Genomic DNA, 21587 nt, shown 5'->3' on the forward strand with positions numbered 1-21587 from the left:
CATGAACCAAAGCTCTGATGGCACCAAGCAAGCAAAACAAAACAAGTGAGTCTGAACCTCTGTAGAAGAGCTCCTTTGTGTCTTCCATCCAAGCATCTATCTATTCATCCTTTCACCTGTCCATCCACCCATTGATATCAACCATTTCACCTTTATGTTCTGCCATCCATTCATTCTTTAATTCTTTTATCCATCATTTAGTCTTTCACCATTCTGTCCCTCCTTTGGACATTCAGTCAATCTCCCCATCATCCATCAATCCATCCATCCATTCATTCATCCATTCATTCATTCATGCACCCATCATCTATGCATTCTTCCATCCAGACATACACCCCATTATATCCATCATCTGACTTACTTATTCATCAGTAAATCAATTTAACCTTAAATTGATCCATTCATACTCAGATTGCCACGTAATTTGCCATTGATCTATATTCTCAGATTTCTATTCACTATACCATCCACCCACCCCCCTCAGATTTCCATTACTTTTCCTTCCTTTCACCCAGCCATCCATCAGTCTTTTCAGATTTCTGTTTTCTCAACCATCCTTCCACCCACACATCCAGCCACCCTTCTATGCTTTCACCCACAGATCCATCATTTTTTCCATCCTTCATTCGTCCACCCATCTACCCATCTCTTTACCCGCTCATAAACCCATTCTTTTACCCAACCATCCTCTCTCCCACACATCCACTCATCCTTTTATCTACTCATTCAGACATATTTTCACTTACCCATCCTTTCACCCACTTATCCAGCCTTTCACCCACTTTTCCATTCTTTCACTTCCATATCCAACCCTTCACCCACCCACCCATCCATTCTTTCACATGCTGGTAATATGGCATGGATGCAAGAGTAAAGGTGCACCCCATTTTACATTGGGGCCATGCTCCCCTGCAAATAAATACTTTGTTGACATTTCACAGACATAAACTATGCACCCTCACAAAATGTGTCACAGATGGGCCAGCAAAAGAGTATGAAGGTCCGTTTATAGAACCGAAGTCCACCAGGGCACAAAAAGTAATTGAAAAAACAGCTTTTAGTCCAGGGTAATTTCACACTTTAAGTGGCTTTATGCAGTAGTGAAATTAAAATGTAGTCAGCTTTTGGAGGTGGCACATTCTGGTTAGCTGAGGAGAGGCCCTAGCTAGGCAGAACCTACTACTCCCATCAGGGGTGGGTGATTTCACTCACTGTATAACCTGCACTCACCCTTGGGTAGCTTGGCACAGACAGTCAGGCTTATCATAGGGGCAAAGTGTAAAGGAATGGCACATCACATCCTCACAACAATTACACTGAGTGTCACAAAAGAGAGTACACATGAGGTGCATGTAAATAAGACTTGTATTCAACACACACATTACTAACACAGCATGATTAGCATGTAAATATGGACATAATATCATTTAGAATTATTACTCACAGTACTAGGCCCAACTATGTTGAACACCATAAACAGTATGTACCCATGAGAAAAATAACACTTTCCCTCCCAGCACCCCATGAGGTGCCAAAGGTTGTCAGCATGAGACCCACCCTAGAGTTTACCCCAGTTCAATAGCACGCAGTTGCAGGACACACCCCGGTTCACAACGTTAGCAGCAATATGTTCATACTATGACTTACAGCACTTTAAATTTGCTTCCTGGTCTGGGTCGTGCAAGAAAACTCAATGTCAACTGTGAGAGGCCTCTGCCAAGAAACGTGTACGGCAACACCACTGTGTTGATCTATCAATCACCCGCTCTCACTCTTACATTTTCTTCGCACCGCTATGCGGTAACACGGATATCAGGCCGCTCGTACACACACACACACTTGCACTCACTCGCTCCTAGCACTGTAATGGGGTGCACTGATATCTAACCAGTTAATGTCACTGTGTTCGCAGACACCTGGGGCCCCAAACTGCCCTCCACCTGCCAACCAGTTCCTGCTACCCCATCCCTCCACGAACTTGAACAAAAAAAAACGTTTTTCCAGATACTAGGCCTCTCTCAGCTGAAGTCACACTTCTCAAGATCCCAGGAACAAGGTGGGGAGAACCACTGATCAGGCAGCAGTTCACAAATTAACGTTTGGGCACCAATCAGGATGTTCACTGAGAAGTCTTCAAAGCGGAGGGAAGAGTCACTGGGGCCACTTTGTAGTCACAGTGGCACCCAGCCTAGCCAGGTGCTTTAATACCTAAATAGTTACCAAATTTTTACCTCTCAGGAAGGAGGCACTCGTCTGGGCGTGATGACTTGAGCCACACATACATAAAGAGTTTTCAGGTCAGTACTTTCGGGGAACAATGTACAATGTCTAGTTTGCAATGACTTGAATCACACTAGATGATTATAATCCCACAAGTAAAGTGCTCAATGCCATACCTCCATGGAATGAGGCACAATGTCTGGGGCGCAATGACTTGATTCACCCGACAGTTCAACACACGTGAAAATGGTTCCAATGCTGCACCTCCCCAAAATACGGCAGTAGTCTGGTCGGGTGTGCTATGACTTGAGTCGCACCAAATAATTCCAGACAATCACACGAAGAACTCCAGTGCTGCAACATCCTGGAATTAGACACAATGCCTCAGGACATGAGGACTTGAGTCACACCAGGCAATCTGGTCACACACAAGGAACTCCAAAACTGTTCCTCCCTGGAATGAGGCACAACATCTGGTGTGCGATGACTTGAGTCATACCACACATTCCGGTCACAAACATAGAGGCAAGTTCAGTGGTGCCACACGAGGTAGACTGTGGCACTGCTCCAGATGCACCCCACCTCAGAGGGTCACAAACTATGAATCATGCACCACACACAATGAACATGCAGTTTGGTGTCACACGACAGAAATGCAAAGCACTCAACAAAAATGGGCCACGTGGGGCCCTGCAACTGGTCAACCTGCTCACAACAAACAAGGTGTTGAGGTGTAAATGTGACAATATGTTGAAGGCTTCGCATCAGGCAATTCTGATCTCCAGGTGTAATACTTGTGGTATTTGTAGTTATACTCAAGTGTGCCTTTGAAGTTGGGTGTGGTTCAAAAGGGTCCCCTTTGAACCACAGATGTCTCCCTTAAATTTCAATCCTCTCTGCCATAGGGCTGTGGAATGCAGATCTTTATCTTTAGTGGTGCCTTGATCTGGGTCCGAGAGGGTAAGTGTCAGAACCTCTCCCTCCAATCTATCCAGCCAGGCCCTCTAATGGCAGAGGCCTTTCTCATCAATTGCCTCAGTTTTATAGCTGTCGTTGGGGAATGCACAATAATGCTTTTCCCCCACTTCCAGTTGAATGAAGCTGAATTAAAAGACTTACTAAAAGAGTTTTTAGAACATAGAAGTGCCCACTTTCTAGTGGTATTTCTAGGGTATTTTTGTCAAAACCACCTTAACCACGAGAAGGGGTTTGTCACTGTGAATCCAATAATAGTAAACATCATGAGGCTGCTCCACTGCAATCCACTATTGCAGACAGGATTAATTATAAATGTCCTCCCATATTAACCTATCAGCAGAGCGGCTCTCTTGGACAGTGAGAACAGAGATGTGTATTCTGCAACCACTGGGCACAGGTGCCCTGGTGCACACACAAGGCAGCAGGGGCAGGCTGGACACAAGTTTCAGATCAGCAAGGAGTAAGTGCACCCATACAGACCTGCTGTGACAAGCTCAGTATATATAAAAACATTAGTGTGCAAGTGTGGCAAGTCATGCCAGGCTCACTATATATGAAAACATAATTGTGCAAATTGTGCATATTGGCTAGCTGTGCCAGGCTCAGTATATGGGTGAAAACCCCATTGTGCACTTGTGCACACAAGGACACGGGATGCCAGGCCCGGTATATATGAAAACACTATTGTGCAAGGGTACATGTTAGAAATGGGGTTTTTGGTTGGCAGTCAGGTTACCCTCTGTCCAAGCAAAAGCCCTCACTCTAGTCAGGGTAAGTCACACACTATCCAAGATTATCCTGTGCCCACCCTCTGGTAGCTTGGCACGAGCAGTCAGGCTTAACTTAGAAGGCAATGTGTAAAGTATTTGTGCAATAAGTCATACAATACCACCATATAACACCACAAAAATACACCACACAGTGTTTAGAAAAATATATAATATTTATCAGGATAATTGTAGGTCAAAAAGAATAAAGATGCAATGGAAAATTGTAGAACTATCACAGGAAAGTGATATAAAGTGTCTTAAGTCTTTAGAATGCAATACAGTGTCTTTCAAGCACAAAGTAACTGGTTTCTGGTGGAAAATCTCCTCAGAGGGCCACAGGAAAAGGGATGCGTGGAAAAAGGGTGTGTGCGTCGATTTCTCCTCAGCACACAAAGACTTGCGTCGTTCTTTTCCACGCGGGGAAGTCGGGCGTCGTTTTCCGGCGCGCAGACAGTCTCTTTTTGTGGATCGCGGGGATTACCAGATGTCCCGGGTCTGTGCGTGGATTCTCCTGCTTGTTTTCCGGCTGCGCGTCGTTCTGCGGGGCTGCGCGTCGAAGTTTCGATGTCACGGTAGGCGTCGCGTCGATTTCTCCTTGGAAGTCGGGCGGCGTTGTCCTTGCGAGGCCGTGCGTCGAAAGTTTGGTCTCACGGCAGGCGTCGCGTCGATTTCTCCTTGGAAGTCGGGCGGCGTTGTCCTTGCGAGGCCGTGCGTCAAAGTTTCGCACTCACGGTAGGCGTCGCGTCGATTTCTCCGGGAAAGTCGGGCGGCTTTGTCCTTGCGAGGTTGTGCGTCGAAGTCTCGATCGTCCCGAGGGCGTCGCGTCGATCAGCGTCGGTGTGCGGCGTTTTTCTCGCCGCGAAACAAGCTGTGCGTCGAAATTTTCGGCGCACGGAGCGTCCAAGTGAAAGGAAGAAGTCTTTTTGGTCCTGAGACTTCAAGGAACAGGAGGCAAGCTCTATCCAAGCCCTTGGAGAGCACTTTCACAGCCAGACAAGAGTTCAGCAAGGCAGCAGGGCAACAGCAAGACAGCAGTCCTTTGTAGAAAGCAGACAGGTGAGTCCTTTGAGCAGCCAGGCAGTTCTTCTTGGCAGGATGTAGTTTCTGGTTCCGGTTTCTTCTCCAGCAAGTGTCTGATGAGGTAGGGCAGAGGCCCTGTTTTATACCCAAATGTGCCTTTGAAGTGGGGGAGACTTCAAAGAGTGGCTAAGAAGTGCACCAGGTCCCCTTTCAGTTCAATCCTGTCTGCCAGGGTCCCAGTAGGGGGTGTGGCAGTCCTTTGTGTGAGGGTAGGCCCTCCACCCTCCCAGCCCAGGAAGACCCATTCAAAATGCAGATGTATGCAAGTGAGACTGAGTACCCTGTGTTTGGGGTGTGTCTGAGTGAATGCACAAGGAGCTGTCAACTAAACCTAGTCAGACGTGGATTGTAAGGCACAGAAGGATTTAAGTGCAAAGAAATGCTCACTTTCTAAAAGTGGCATTTCTAGAATAGTAATATTAAATCCGACTTCACCAGTCAGTAGGATTTTGTATTACCATTCTGGCCATACTAAATATGACCTCCCTGCTCCTTTCAGATCAGCAGCTGCCACTTCAATAGTGTATGAGGGCAGCCCCAATGTTAGCCTATGAAGGGAGCAGGTCTCACAGCAGTGCAAAAACGAATTGAGGGTTTTTTACACTACCAGGACATATAACTACACAGGTACATGTCCTGCCTTTTACCTACACAGCACCCTGCTCTAGGGGATACCCAGGGCACACATTAAGGGTGACTTATATGTAGAAAAAGGGGAGCTCTATGCTTGGCAGGTACTTTTAAATGCCAAGTCGAGGTGGCAGTGAAACTGCCCACACAGGCCTAGCAATGGTAGGCCTGAGACAAGGAAAAGGGGCTACTTAAGTGGGTGGCACAATCCGTGCTGCAGGTCCACTAGTAGCATTTAATCTATAGGCCCTAGGCACCTGGAGTGCACATTACTGGGGACTTATAAGTAGATTAAATAGTTCAATCAGGTATGATCCAAAGTTACCATGTTTACAGAGAGAGAGCATATGCACTTTAGCACTGGTTAGCAGTGGTAAAGTGCGCAGAGTCTAAAAACCAGCAAAAACAGTATCCACAAAGTGGAGGGAGGCAGGCAAAAAGTTAGGGGTGACTACCCTAAGGCTGTCAGGTCTAACATGTGTCCCCCCCAGCTGAAAGTGGGGAGAGCTACCCGACCTCTTGGGAGCTCTCATCGCTAAGGCGGAAGTACCTGGAGAGACCATCAGCATTGGCGTGGTCAACCCCTGGGCGATGTTCCACCGTAAAGTCCATCCCCTGTAGGGAAATGGACCACCTCAAGAGTTTTGGATTCTCACCCCTCATCTGCATGAGCCATCTGAGGGGCCTGTGGTCTGTCTGAACTAGGAAGTGAGTCCCAAACAGGTAGGGTCTCAGCTTCTTCAGTGCCCAGACCACAGCAAAAGCTTCTCTTTCAATAGCACTCCACCTCTGTTCCCGTGGTAATAGTCTTCTGCTAATAAAGACTACCGGTTGATCTCTGCCCTCCTCATTCAGCTGTGCTAGAACTGCCCCTATGCCATGCTCTGAAGCGTCTGTCTGCACGATAAATTCCTGGGAGTAGTCAGGGGCCTTGAGCACGGGGGCCGTGCACATGGCTTCCTTCAGGGCGTCAAAGGCTTTCTGACAAGCCTCTGTCCAATTCACCAACCTAGGTTGCTTCTTGGAAGTGAGTTCTGTCAAGGGTGTTGCAATGGTACCATAGCCCTTGACAAATCGGCGGTAGTATCCTGTGAGGCCTAGAAAGGCTCTCACCTCCGTCTGTGTTCGGGGTGGTTGCCAGGCCTTGATAGTTTCAATCTTGGCCTGGAGTGGCTGCACCTTGCCACCACCCACTAGGTGTCCTAAGTACACCACGGAACCCTGCCCAATCTGGCACTTACTGGCCTTGATGGTCAGGCCTGCCTGTTGCAGGGCCTGAAGCACCTCCTTGAGGTGAAGCAGGTGTTCCTCCCAGCTGGAACTGTAGATAGCTATGTCATCCAGGTAGGCTGCACAGAAGGCATCCTTGCCAGCTAGGACCCCGTTAACCAACCGTTGGAAGGTAGCGGGGGCATTTTTCAACCCAAACGGCATCACCCGGAACTGGTAATGGCCATCGGGGGTTGAAAATGCGGATCTTTCCTTGGCCCCCTCAGTTAGGCCGATCTGCCAGTACCCTGAAGTAAGATCAAACGTACTCAGGAACTTGGCAGCGCCTAGCCTGTCCACGAGCTCATCAGCTCGGGGGATGGGGTGAGCATCAGTCCGTGTGACTGAGTTGAGACCCCGGTAGTCCACACAGAACCGGAGTTCTGGCTTCGCACCTGGGGTAGTAGCCTTAGGGACCAATACCACTGGGCTGGCCCAGGGACTACTGGATTTCTCAATGACCCCTAGAGTCAACATCTTGGAGACCTCCTCCTTGATGCTGGCCTTCACCTTATCCGACAACCTGTAAATTTTGTTTTTCACAGGGAGACTGTCACCGGTGTCAATATCATGAACACAGAGGTGGGTCAGCCCAGGAGTAAGGGAGAACAGGGGGGAGAACTGCTCCAACAGCTCATAACAGTCTCCTTTCTGATTTAGAGTCAGGGAGTCAGACAGAATGACCCCGCTTACTGACCCATCACCTTCTTGGGCAGAGAGGAGGTCGGGGAGAGGTTCACTCTCCTCTTCCGTTCCTTCATCTGTGACCAGAAGCATGTTGATCTCCGACCTCTCACAATGAGCTTTTAGTCGGTTCACATGGAGCACCCTTAGGGGATTCCTAGGGGTTTTGAGGTCCACTAGGTAAGTGGCCTCCCCTTTCCGCTCCTTTATTTCAAATGGGCCAGACCAGCGGTCCTGGAGAGCTCTGGGCTCTACTGGCTCCATTACCCACACTTTGTCTCCAGGTTGAAACTCTACCAGGGTGGCCTTCTGGTCATACCATTGTTTCATCACCTCTTGACTGGCCTCAAGGTTATCTTGGGCTTCTTTCCAGAAGCGGGTCATCTGGTTGCGGAGGGCCAACATATAGCTGACCACATCCTGAGGGGGTGTCTTTGGAGCTTTCTCCAATCCCTCCTGGACAATGCTTAAGGGTCCCCTGACAGGGTACCCATAGAGAAGTTCAAAGGGACTGAACCCTACCCCTCTCTGGGGGACCTCTCTGTAAGCAAAGAGAAGGCATGGTAAGAGGACGTCCCACTTACGCCTCATGGCCTCAGGAAGGCCACCAATCATGCCTTTCAGGGTCTTGTTGAATCTCTCCACAAGACCGTTCGTCTGGGGGTGATAGGGTGTGGTGAACTTGTAAGTTACCCCACACGCATCCCACAGAGACTTCATGTATGCAGACATGAAGTTAGTGCCTCTATCAGACACTATTTCCTTGGGGAATCCCACACGGGTAAATATCCCCATCAGGGTTCTGGCCACCACCGGTGCAGTTACTGTCCTTAGAGGGATTGCCTCTGGGTAACGGGTGGCATGGTCCACCAAAACCAGGATGAACCTGTTGCCTAAGGCAGTTTTGGGGTCCAAGGGACCAACAATGTCGATGCCCACCCTTTCAAAGGGGGTGCCAACGACAGGAAGTGGAATCAGGGGGGTTTTAACCCTTTTTCCTGCTTTACCACTGGCCTGGCAGGTAGGACAGGATCTGCAGAATTTGTCTGAGTGTGTCCTCATTTTGGGCCAATAAAAGTGGGTGACAAGCCTGTTAAAGGTCTTGCCCTGCCCCAAATGTCCTGCCAGGGGAATGTCGTGAACCAGACCCAGTAGGAGGGTTCGGTAACATTGGGGGACCACCAGCATACGTGCTGCCCCAAAGCCCGGAACCTTAGGCTCACTGTAGAGGAGATCATTCTCCCAATATAGGTGGTGATCGCCAGAGGCGTCGCCGGCTGCCTGGTTTGAGGCTTGTTTCCTCAAACCTTCTAGAGTGGGACATTCTTTCTGCGCCTTGCAGAATTCCTCCCTGGTGGGTCCACCCTCAACTTGCCAGCCAGCAAGCTCAGGTAAGTCACCTAGGGCGGCGATGTCTTCCCCAGTTGGCTCGGAAGCCTCCTCCTCAGGAGCCCCGTCAGCCACTGTGGGAACAGCGGGGGCCGGTTTCCCGCACCCCTGGTCCCTCCTCCTGGCAGCTCTCTGGGCCATCGTTCCAGGCTCCAGATGCCCTTGACTGCCCTCTCGGTCAGCCATGGACCGTGTGGTCATGCAGACCCACTCAGGTAACCCTAACATCTCCAGGTGAGGCCTGAGCTCTACTTCTTTCCAGGCAGTGTGCTCAAGGTCATTGCCTAACAGACAATCTACAGGCATGGCAGGACTCACAGCTACTTTCAGAGTACCAGAGACCCCCCCCCCACTCAAAGGGAACCAGAGCCACCGGTAGGTGACTCTCGCGATTGTCAGCGACTCTGACCTGGTGGAATGCATTAGGTACTATCTGCTCTGCTGACACCAGCTGACTCTTGATAGTAGTCATACTGGCTCCTGTGTCACGCAGAGCCTCCACCCTCTGCCCATCAATGGTGACCCACTGCCGGTACTTGGAAGTATTTCTGGGCATGTGGGCCTTGGGCACCATTTCTCCTTCTCCCAGGGACACTAGGGAAATCTCTACCTGCTCCCCAAAGCTAGTTGGGTCCATCTCCCCCCCGAGTGCTACACTAGTCAACCCAGGTGCCTGTCCGGTAGTGGACGGTGCCCTCTTGGGGCACTGTGGATCGCCTTTGTAGTGACCATATTGGTAACACTCCATGCATTTGGGGCTAGACTTTCCTGACCTGTCAAATGTCCCTGGCTTTTTCCCAAATTTGGAAAAGGAAGGGTTGCCACCCCCTCCCTGGGAATTCTTTTGGGGGCCTTTAGAGAGTTCCTTATCTGAAAGTTTATCTCCCCCCTCTTTCTTCTGTTGGGAACCCTGACCACCTTTGTGGGAGTCCCCCCCAGGTACCTTTTTGGACACTCTGGTGCTAACCCAGAGGTCTGCCTCCTCAGCAAGCTTCCTGGGATCAGTCAGCTTACTATCCACTAGGTGTTGGCGCAAATCTGTATAAGTAACATTAAGCATATGCTCTCTCAGGATCAAGTCATATAAACCTTTATAATCTGATACTTTGTTGCCCCGCACCCATCCATTCAGTGCCTTACTAGAGAAATCAAAGAAATCTACCCATGTTTGTGTGGTTTGTTTGGTGCTGTCCCTGAACCTCTGACGGTATCCCTCAGGGGTCAGCCCAAACTTGGCAAGTAAAGTGGCTTTCTGGAGTGGGTATGTGTTTTGTACCGGTGGATCCAATGTGAGAAGTGTGTCCCTCCCCAATGGCGGCACATAACCCCACATAGCTACCCCCCATTGCCCTTCAGGAACCTCATGAGCCCTTAGTGCAACTTCATAAGCAGCTAACCATTTATCTATGTCATCTCCCACCACAAAACTGGGCACCACATTTTTGGGTATACGAACCTTCTTTTCTCCAGCAGGTCCTGTCTGTATGCTGCCACCATTATTGCTGGATTCAGACTGTCTTGCCTTGATCTCCAGCTCCTTGAGACTCAGTTCATGAGCTAACAATAGTTTCTTTTCAGCCAAAGCTCTTTCAGCTTCCACTTGTTTGGCTGCTCTTTCAGCTTCTGCTTGTTTGGCTGCCCTTTCAGCTTCTGCTTGAATCTGTTTGGCTGTCCTTTCAGCTTCAATCTGTTTGGCTGCTCTTTCAGCCTCAGCTTGTTTGGCTTCTCTTTCTGCCCTCCTCTCCTCCTGTTGTGCCTCAATTTTCAGTTTTGCCATTTGCAATTGGAACTCCCTTTCCTCTCTCCTTTCCTCTGCGGTCAGGCTTTGCATGGAGACACTGCTCCCTGGTCTGGAAGGGTGCACAATTGCAGTGGTAACACCATCCATAGATAGTGAAAATCCTTCTGAGGGGCCATTTTCTGGCTCCTCTTCCTCATCATCCTCTAAATGGGCTTCTGCCCAGGCCCTCAGCGCCACTTGAAAGTCCTCCTTTCTGGAGGCCCCTTGGGTGGGTACCCTTAATGCCCTGCAGAATCCTCTTAGTTGTTTGACCGTGTATGTATCCAACTGGACTAGGTCAAAGTCCAGTGAGGATTTAGTTTTTGAAAATTGTCAGGAAAAAACGGATTTTCAAAAAGAGATAAAAACCAAGTTGACCTTCAACTGTGGGTAGGTAGTGAAATACTTAGCTACTGTATGTCACTGCACAAATACAAGTCCTATCCTCACCGCTGATCACCAATGTTAGAAATGGGGTTTTTGGTTGGCAGTCAGGTTACCCTCTGTCCAAGCAAAAGCCCTCACTCTAGTCAGGGTAAGTCACACACTATCCAAGATTATCCTGTGCCCACCCTCTGGTAGCTTGGCACGAGCAGTCAGGCTTAACTTAGAAGGCAATGTGTAAAGTATTTGTGCAATAAGTCATACAATACCACCATATAACACCACAAAAATACACCACACAGTGTTTAGAAAAATATATAATATTTATCAGGATAATTGTAGGTCAAAAAGAATAAAGATGCAATGGAAAATTGTAGAACTATCACAGGAAAGTGATATAAAGTGTCTTAAGTCTTTAGAATGCAATACAGTGTCTTTCAAGCACAAAGTACCTGGTTTCTGGTGGAAAATCTCCTCAGAGGGCCACAGGAAAAGGGATGCGTGGAAAAAGGGTGTGTGCGTCGATTTCTCCTCAGCACACAAAGACTTGCGTCGTTCTTTTCCACGCGGGGAAGTCGGGCGTCGTTTTCCGGCGCGCAGACAGTCTCTTTTTGTGGATCGCGGGGATTACCAGATGTCCCGGGTCTGTGCGTGGATTCTCCTGCTTGTTTTCCGGCTGCGTGTCGTTCTGCGGGGCTGCGCGTCGAAGTTTCGATCTCACGGTAGGCGTTGCGTCGATTTCTCCTTGGAAGTCGGGCGGCGTTGTCCTTGCGAGGCCGTGCGTCGAAAGTTTGGTCTCACGGCAGGCGTCGCGTCGATTTCTCCTTGGAAGTCGGGCGGCGTTGTCCTTGCGAGGCCGTGCGTCAAAGTTTCGCACTCACGGTAGGCGTCGCGTCGATTTCTCCGGGAAAGTCGGGCGGCTTTGTCCTTGCGAGGTTGTGCGTCGAAGTCTCGATCGTCCCGAGGGCGTCGCGTCGATCAGCGTCGGTGTGCGGCGTTTTTCTCGCCGCGAAACAAGCTGTGCGTCGAAATTTTCGGCGCACGGAGCGTCCAAGTGAAAGGAAGAAGTCTTTTTGGTCCTGAGACTTCAAGGAACAGGAGGCAAGCTCTATCCAAGCCCTTGGAGAGCATTTTCACAGCCAGACAAGAGTTCAGCAAGGCAGCAGGGCAACAGCAAGACAGCAGTCCTTTGTAGAAAGCAGACAGGTGAGTCCTTTGAGCAGCCAGGCAGTTCTTCTTGGCAGGATGTAGTTTCTGGTTCCGGTTTCTTCTCCAGCAAGTGTCTGATGAGGTAGGGCAGAGGCCCTGTTTTATACCCAAATGTGCCTTTGAAGAGGGGGAGACTTCAAAGAGTGGCTAAGAAGTGCACCAGGTCCCCTTTCAGTTCAATCCTGTCTGCCAGGGTCCCAGTAGGGGGTGTGGCAGTCCTTTGTGTGAGGGTAGGCCCTCCACCCTCCCAGCCCAGGAAGACCCATTCAAAATGCAGATGTATGCAAGTGAGGTTGAGTACCCTGTGTTTGGGGTGTGTCTGAGTGAATGCACAAGGAGCTGTCAACTAAACCTAGTCAGACGTGGATTGTAAGGCACAGAAGGATTTAAGTGCAAAGAAATGCTCACTTTCTAAAAGTGGCATTTCTAGAATAGTAATATTAAATCCGACTTCACCAGTCAGTAGGATTTTGTATTACCATTCTGGCCATACTAAATATGACCTCCCTGCTCCTTTCAGATCAGCAGCTGCCACTTCAATAGTGTATGAGGGCAGCCCCAATGTTAGCCTATGAAGGGAGCAGGTCTCACAGCAGTGCAAAAACGAATTGAGGGTTTTTTACACTACCAGGACATATAACTACACAGGTACATGTCCTGCCTTTTACCTACACAGCACCCTGCTCTAGGGGATACCCAGGGCACACATTAAGGGTGACTTATATGTAGAAAAAGGGGAGCTCTATGCTTGGCAGGTACTTTTAAATGCCAAGTCGAGGTGGCAGTGAAACTGCCCACACAGGCCTAGCAATGGTAGGCCTGAGACAAGGAAAAGGGGCTACTTAAGTGGGTGGCACAATCCGTGCTGCAGGTCCACTAGTAGCATTTAATCTATAGGCCCTAGGCACCTGGAGTGCACATTACTGGGGACTTATAAGTAGATTAAATAGTTCAATCAGGTATGATCCAAAGTTACCATGTTTACAGAGAGAGAGCATATGCACTTTAGCACTGGTTAGCAGTGGTAAAGTGCGCAGAGTCTAAAAACCAGCAAAAACAGTATCCACAAAGTGGAGGGAGGCAGGCAAAAAGTTAGGGGTGACTACCCTAAGGCTGTCAGGTCTAACAGTACACATATTGGCTAGTGCCACTTCCTAGTAGATGTAAGAAGGGTGAGTTCACTTTCACACTGTACTTTACAGTGGAAAAGTGCTCAGGCCCTGTAGGCCACTCTCAGTGAATCAGCAAAACCTCCTAGAAAAAACAAAAAAGTTCGGGGTGCCACTACCACAGCATGTCAGGTATAACAAAGGCAATATGGCAAATACATCCTAGCCATCTTTGAAATTGTGTTCTGTGTCGGCCCAGACTATTGATGTTTTCACACTAGGTATTGCCTGACCACAGACAATCTCCCATTTTCCTCTCAGGCCTTCATTCTTTTGCCAGAGTGGAATGTAGCCTTTTTCTCATCATACTTCCAGAGGGTTAAGTTGGAAACTCTCCTGCAAGTCATGTACAAGTCAAGTCATGTACTGAGGTGTCTAGCATCTGTTGTTATGACTATATCTGAACCTGAGGTCAAAATGTTTGTCTGTCAGATGCATCCATGTGCTGACGCCACCTCCGCTGGCATCTGCGTTCAATGACACCCAGTGTTGCAATCCCCACAAGGCAATGGAGGGGTTGAAAATGTCTATGGTTGGCTATATAAGGCCTGGCAGGACATCACGGACCCATTTTGACATTGGACCTTTAGCAAGAAAGTAAGCATCTTGCAAGCTTCAGAGGTGCTGACTGTATCAGAATCTCAAACCTTAGCACAATATGAATTAAGTGGAATTAGAAAAATTTTGTTATGTTAAAAAGCTGATTACTTACTTGACTTCTGCACACAGAAAATCCTTCCCTATTCCGTCAGGAGACTACCTTCCAGTTAAAATATATAATGGACAGTCAAAGACATGGTGAAAGCACATGTGACACACAACTAGCCACAAAAACAAAATGTAGCGTAGACACTACTAATGATCCCTCTGAACCATAATCAACAGATAAGCATACTTTACACCATGCTTTATCAACCCAGTGTGGTTTTGAAGGGTATTTTTTGTAAAAGGTGAACAGCTCCTTCTCGATAGTATATGGGAAAGCTCACTATCTCAAGTTTCTTACTGGACTCAGTCCTTCATCTCTTGAAAAGGGTGACTGCAGACCACTTGTCACTGAACTAATGCCTGCATCAGCATTCATAAAAACTAGGGCTTGACTTTGTCCAACCTCCTAAATGTGTTCTTGATAACAAACATGTTAAATACACATTTAACTACAACCCATGAAGCATGTTCTTATCTCAATGGACTCTGTAATCATCTATGGGCCTGATTACGAGTTGTTAGATTAATTCCGACCCGTGCGTAAACCCCTGATTACGCACGGGTCAGGATCAATGTTCCCTCTAATTATTTTTCTCTCTGGTTGGCAATTTTTTTTTGTGTGCACCATTTTCTAAGCTGCGGGCAGCATCAAGTGTCAGGTGACCCACAATAAGAGTCATTATTTGTTTTTTGGAGCAGGATATCCATTGAACATTAAAAAAAGCTATGAGCAGCATCCAATACATTCTCTGTAAATGCAGTCAAAAATAAGAAGCACCTGAATGGATTCGCCATCATGATCAGTGTCATTCAGCATGTATCTTCTATTTTGCCTATTTTTCAATGTTCAGCTCTGGCATCACCTCAATCTCAGTAAATGTTCTAAACATTAGGTAGTGAGCCTTAATTCCAGCTTGCAAATGTAGCATATAATGTAGCCCACATTACTTCATGCCTAGCTCACATGTTTGATAATGAGAGGAGCATAATCCAACTCATTTTCCTTCGCCTGGCCACGTGGCCTCAATTGACTTCTTTAACATAAAAAGGGACCTTCAAAGGTACGCTAGGAACTCGGACTTCTTGCTGCCCTCTGCACCACGATTCAATGCAGTGGATAAGTTTATCAAAATGCACCTCTCACCCCTTCAAGAAATCCTCCCACTACTCCATCTTGCACTGAGTGGAGCTCAAGAAAGCCCCAGGCTTGGCATTCCTCCATTACTATCAGGACAACTGGAATTTTATGATTCAGTTGCATTTGTTACATACTTATGGTTTCAACACTCTAGCAATGTGATACTGTTAATTGACCGTAGTAAAGGGATAGAAAGTTATGTTAAGAATAATATCTGGGATTATCAGTTGTTGGATGAAAGGAGACACGAGCTGCTTACTGCCTGCTACTTGTAAAGAATCAAAAATAAGGATCTGAAAATTTAGCCAAATGGTTTAGTCTTTCTGCATACATGTCACACACTGTTGCCACATATTTCACCTTGTGCTTTATAATTTTTACATGTGAGGAGAAAAACACTAGTTTCTAGCTCATAAAAATCGCAGGTAGCTAAAACAGCTTGATTGCAGCATCCTTATCTACACAAAAACGTTAGAGAAATGAATAGGCTGCAGAGTTTACATAAATCAGGCTTTTTGACTATGCATGAAAGGTGAAGTTCAAAGTTACCTGTACAATTGCTACTGGGACATGGGCCTACAGACCCCTGCAAATTGGCCTCCCATTGCATTCCATGCAGGAACTGACTTTTGGCATCTGCACATCTAATCCACACACAAGCCTTCAGATGACTGAAAAAAAATGTCAGCTACTTAGGTATGCAGAGGCCAAAACTCTGGAATGCCTAGAACTCACATCTGAGAAATAAATCAAACCACATACCACATACTGTTCAGGAATCATCTAAAATTACTTTTGTGCAAGAATTCGCTCCAGTAGAAAGGATGTCCTCGCAAGGGGATAAGGTCAAAATATGGTAGACTTGTGAACATTTGTGCGTGCTTACACATGCATGTGCAGCAGAAGCTACAATAGGGCGTGATAGATGAGAAGCTAGATACGCACATTCAGCTGAACTGGCGCATTGTAGTCATGCGAGCTGGTCCAGAGTAGCTGCATATTTAAAGGTAGGCACAGAAAGATATTTCTCCACATACATTTCTAAGATGCCAGGTTTCCATTTCAGACTTTTAATATTAGTATCAATCTTTTTTTCTTAAACAGAAAAAATGCATTTCGGGCGGGAGTGCTACTTTTTAGTGGTCTTATTACAGTCTAATATTACTAGACACAACTCCTTAACCACCAGCTAAATGATTTAGAAGCTTTGCAGTAGGTCTTTATTACAGAATACTGCACTGTGAGGCTGTAAACTCTAGGAGGAACAAATCAATACTGAGAGGATACTGTACTCTTTCCTGTCACTAGAGGTTACATTTGCAGCTCCCGTTTCAGCATTTCATTCAGTGCAGGAGTAAAGCCCCCACATTGACTTCATAGTGCCAAATCCAGTTAAAACAAGAGAATATGGAATAGTGTATAGCAAGACGGCACTATTACCGCCAGGAATATGCTTTGAGTTATTTCTCTATGATAGCTCTTAGTTGCAGCAGAGCTGCTCTGCCTCGTGAGCTCGGGCGTCTGTTCTTCATGGGAAGCTAAAACTTTGAGTGGATTTACATCTGATCTGTGCCAATGCCTTTTAACAACGACAAAAGAAGCGGCAGACCAGTCACCAAACAAGCTGCGGTTTTAGAAAATTGTAGCGGTTTTACTATGAAATCATTTTAAATGCAGAGACTATCTGTGAAGACGCGTGCACCTGTAAGAAATGAAAACCTTTGTGCATCAGCCCCTGGAATAGTGTTGTCAACTTTCAACGGGCTATGCAAGGATGCCATGTGCCCTGGTACAGACAAGAAAAAGCCCCCACCTCTCCAGGTTGGGGATTGAAAGTCAACAATTAGGGTTCAGTGGATCTCTGGGCTTCTACACCTGCTGCATCATTGATAGCTACACCCCCAGAGCTCTAAGCACATAGACATCTGCATCCCACCGTTTTTCCATTTTTGCCTCAACAAATCTGTTTAACTTGCAATCCGGTCTATCTGGGCATGAAGGGAAACTCTTTTCTCTGGCGTGTGTTTTGTCTGTGAAGCTTAAAATAGTAGGTGTGTCAGTTGTATACTTTTGACTTTTATATGCCTGTGCGCTCTGTACAATTTACTGCGCTGCATTAGGTGGGAAGCCGGGCGGGCGTGCAAGCGCTCAGGCTAGAGGGAACATAGGTCAGGATTATGAGTTGTTAGGTTTTTAATGCATTCAGTAATTATTAGATTTGTTAAATAACTCAACCTTCATTAAATTTAATCAGGTCAAACCAAAAATTTAACCGGGGAAAACCATGCGTTATTTAACGTATCATGCACATTTTGTTGCACTGAACAACAAAATCTGCATGTTATTTCTCATGAACCCGAAATAGGAATTATCACACTCTATCGTTATTTATTGTGTGCAATATATAAAACCGATATTCCTAATCAAGGCCTGTCTTGAGTTCAGTCCTTAGGACAGTGATCACAGTTCATATCAGCACCTTATAACATATTGATTTATTTTGTCGGTCTTTCCCAACAGGTGACTGTTACCTGAAGGAGTGGTCTGAATGGAGCAGATGCCAGATGATCTGTGCTTCTGGGGAAGACCTTGGTTTTGGGGGAGTGCAAGTGAGATCAAGGCCTGTTATCATTCAAGAACTTGCAAATCAACATCAGTGCCCAGAGCAGGCAGTGGAAACTCGACCATGCACAGGTGAGTGTGGTTCTGTGAACCATACATCTCTACAAATAGATGCACCCTTGTTTTGTAAATCTTCTCCCCTTTTGTTGATACAAACACATGCTGTCCATATCGTGGAGTCTGGCTCTACCATAAATATTCATTTTGGTCCAGGATCTCTTGCTTCTCACCGTACAAGATCTGTAAACACAAACAGTGCTCAGGTGGGCACATGCAAACTCCCCCCATACACACAGTAGAACACAAATTGAAGCACATTTCCAAGATTGTGAGCTTTGGATTAAAGGACTCTGAAGAGAGATATATAGTATTTTATAACTACCTATGGAATACATTAAAAATAATAATATTGAAGACAAGTAGTTTAGTAGAAAGCACATAGATTTATTACTCGACCACTCAGAAACATATATCATATGGTCAAGAAAGTACCTGTGAAAACAAAGGTGTGAAAATTATTTATTTGAATTCAAAATGTTCCTACTCCTACAGAAATTATGTATTATGCAGGTTAAGCAACATAGCCCCTGAAAACCAACCTATGTGCCTAACAGATGGTTAAATTCCATACATTTTCCACTGACCATATTTATATTTTGTAAATAAATTGCTTCTGAACCTTTAGAATGATTGTAGAATATGGGCATCATTACGAGTCTTGCGGTCTAGTGACCAATGCGGCGGTCCATGTGCCACATTATGACTGTGGCAGTTGTGCTGTGGTCAGACACCTAGCACCGCCAGGATTAGTCGTCCCGGAGGTCTGGTGGTCATGGCAGTACTAATCCGCCAGGGCATTGCTGAAAGCTGCTCTGCCCTCGAGATTATGACCCCCTTCTGCGCCAGTGATTTCATGGCTGTAATACCGCCATGAAAAGGCTGATGGAGATGGGGTGCAGGGGACCCTGGGGTTCCGCTGCACTGCCCATGTGCTTGGCATGGGCAGTGTAGGGCCCCCCTTACCAGCACCATCACAATGTTCAGTGTCTGCTTTGCAGATAGTGAACATTGCAACGGGTTCTGGTGCACCCTACGCATGACAGCATTGCCACCAGCTCTATTGCCAGCTGGAGACAATGCTGTAGGCCATTTATCTCACAAAACTATCCCTTTGTGTGAGAAAACAGGGCTGATTGCTGAGGTCCCCTAACTTTTTGCCCCCATTTTTTGCTGGTGTTTTCCTGACTGATTGTGCCCGGGGTACTGCTAATCAGTCCCAGGGCCTGTGCTCTGTGTAAAATGAGTATACAAATTAGGCTAATTATAATTGGCTATATCAACCTACCTATAAGTCCCTAGTACATGGTAGGGCATATAGGTTTAGGGACCCCAGCATTGGTAGTGCACACATAGGTGCACTGCTGAGGTGCCCAGTGTCATTTTAAAGGCAGGCCTGCCCTGATGGCTGCTTTTAAATTAAAGTTATATGCAAATTCGACTTTGGAATTAAAAGTACTTCCAAAGTCTCAAACTACCTTATTTTTACATATACGTCACCCCTAAAGTGTGCCCTATGTGTCCCTAGGGCTGGGTGCCATGTAACTATAAGCAGGGACCTTATAAAAATAGTTTTATAAGCCCTGGTGAGGTAAAACAGCCAAATTCGTTTTTCCCTCATTGTAGAAAAGTCCCCTTAAGTGTCAGATACTTCATGCTTGGTATCAAATTCATTGTTATAATAAATCCCACAACTTACAATTGTTGGATTTAATATAACTTGTTCGGGGAAAGAGTTTCAAACTCCACCTAAAAAGTTGCCAACTTCAGCCCTGTAGTGCTCTGCTCTGATTGGCCAGGCTGCCTTGATGAGGTGTGAAGTAGCCTGGGCCGAACACAAAGGAATGTGCCTGTGGGAGAACTTCCCTCAGTAGATGGAGAAGCAGGAAGGGGGGGGGGGGCTGCATCACTGGTCTTCAAAGGCAGGGAAGGACATTTGGAGTAGCCCAGCACCTCCCTCACATCCTGCAACCCCAGACAATTAGGTGCCCTCTTGATTAGATTAGGAGAGGGCAGGAAAAGGGTGTGTTTAAGATTTTTAGCCACCACCAGTGGGTTGGCTCAGCCAGAGGTAACCTCCAAAAATCACATTCAGCCATTATGGATTTTTGAGGAATGTTGCTCCCTGGGATTGATTTTTGCCACGCTACCCAGGAAGTGGTCACTACAGGGGGAAGGACTCTGCATCTGGTTGGAGAACCAGGACCCCCCTGTATTTCACCCAGGATCAAGGATAAAACTGGCAGAGCTGCACCCACATCTCAGATCCCTACCAGATCCCTACAAGGAAGAACTACAGGAGAAGTAGGACTGCCCCGATGGACCTCTGACCTGCACCTGGACACTGCACTCTGGAGGAGTGCACCAGCTGCACACTTGGGCTTACCACAAGAAAGACTTTGCCTGGCTTCAACTGGTTGAAGGAGGGACTCCCTGTTTGCTACAGGTGAAAAATTGCTATCCAGAGTCCCTTGCACCAACTCCTGAAGAAACTGAACAGCTGACCACTGTCCAGTGGCCAAATTGGAGTTTACGCCAGGTGCATTCAGGTAGTTCTAGTCCGCACACGGATGGAGCATCTCAGAGCTTCTGGAACCTTGGGGTGAGCTGTGGACCTCAAAAGAACCATATAAGGACATCTGGGAGAAGAGCCAGAAGTTTGGAGAAAAAGCTCTATAAAGGGACCAACCAGCCACGGCAACTCTAGCCGGCTTGCCTTAACCGTGACCCGGCCTGACTTGCAGGTTCGTCCCGGTGAAGAAAATCTCAGAAAAAGTCAGTACGTAGAAAGTTGACCGGGACCTCCCAGGCAGTGAATTCGAAGATGGCTCCAAGGACGTCGGATCAAGATTCAGGTTCCCCGGTCGAAGAATTTTCATCTAAAAAAAAGTCCGAAGGTAGAAATCTCCACCGAGGGCTGCTGCCACGCATATCCGAGGAAGAGTTCCAGGAGGACAGATTGGACTGGCGACTTGGTCCAGCTGAAGAAAATCTTCAAGAAAACGACTAAGTCCGAAGGGTAAACTTTTGACCGAGGCCTCCAGCAGGCCGCAGCCGAACAGGGCTCTATCGTGGTTGGCCTTAAACTTTGACTTTGCCCCAGTCGAGGTGCGACCAGATGACCAGATTGGTGCTTTTAATTTCTATGCGCTAGAAAACAGTAATTCTTTAAAAATTCATTTCTCCCGTTTCCCTTATCCGATGTTAATCTTTTTGGTGTCGTTTTAAAGATAAAAATATATTCTATTTGTATAAATTGGTGTTGGAGTTTTATTGTATTTTATGTTTTACTCATTTGCTGTTTTGTGATTTTTAAATGCTTTACACATTTGTCTCCTAAGTTAAGCCTTGTCGCTCGTTGACAAGCTACCAAGGGTTGAGCTGGGTTTAATTTATTGAGACCTAACTGGACGTAAGTGAAGGTTAGTGGGCTATTGCTAAGTGTAGGTACTTATCTGCCCTTACCAGTAAACCATTTTCCAACACTTTGCCTATTTGTC

At 46.9% G+C, this 21587-nt stretch overlaps 1 protein-coding gene across 1 annotated transcript in view; it reads left to right on the plus strand.

The window, feature by feature from the left end:
- Positions 1 to 21587, plus strand: part of THSD7A (thrombospondin type 1 domain containing 7A) — a 934571-nt gene that overhangs the window by 839041 nt on the left and 73943 nt on the right. Inside the window, exon 22 of the mRNA XM_069211831.1 lies at positions 17929 to 18102. Coding sequence (XP_069067932.1) covers positions 17929 to 18102 — 174 coding nt within the window. The remainder of the gene's footprint in view (positions 1 to 17928; positions 18103 to 21587) is intronic.

Source organism: Pleurodeles waltl, chromosome 10 (assembly GCF_031143425.1).
Source record: "Pleurodeles waltl isolate 20211129_DDA chromosome 10, aPleWal1.hap1.20221129, whole genome shotgun sequence".
NCBI lineage: Eukaryota > Metazoa > Chordata > Amphibia > Caudata > Salamandridae > Pleurodeles > Pleurodeles waltl.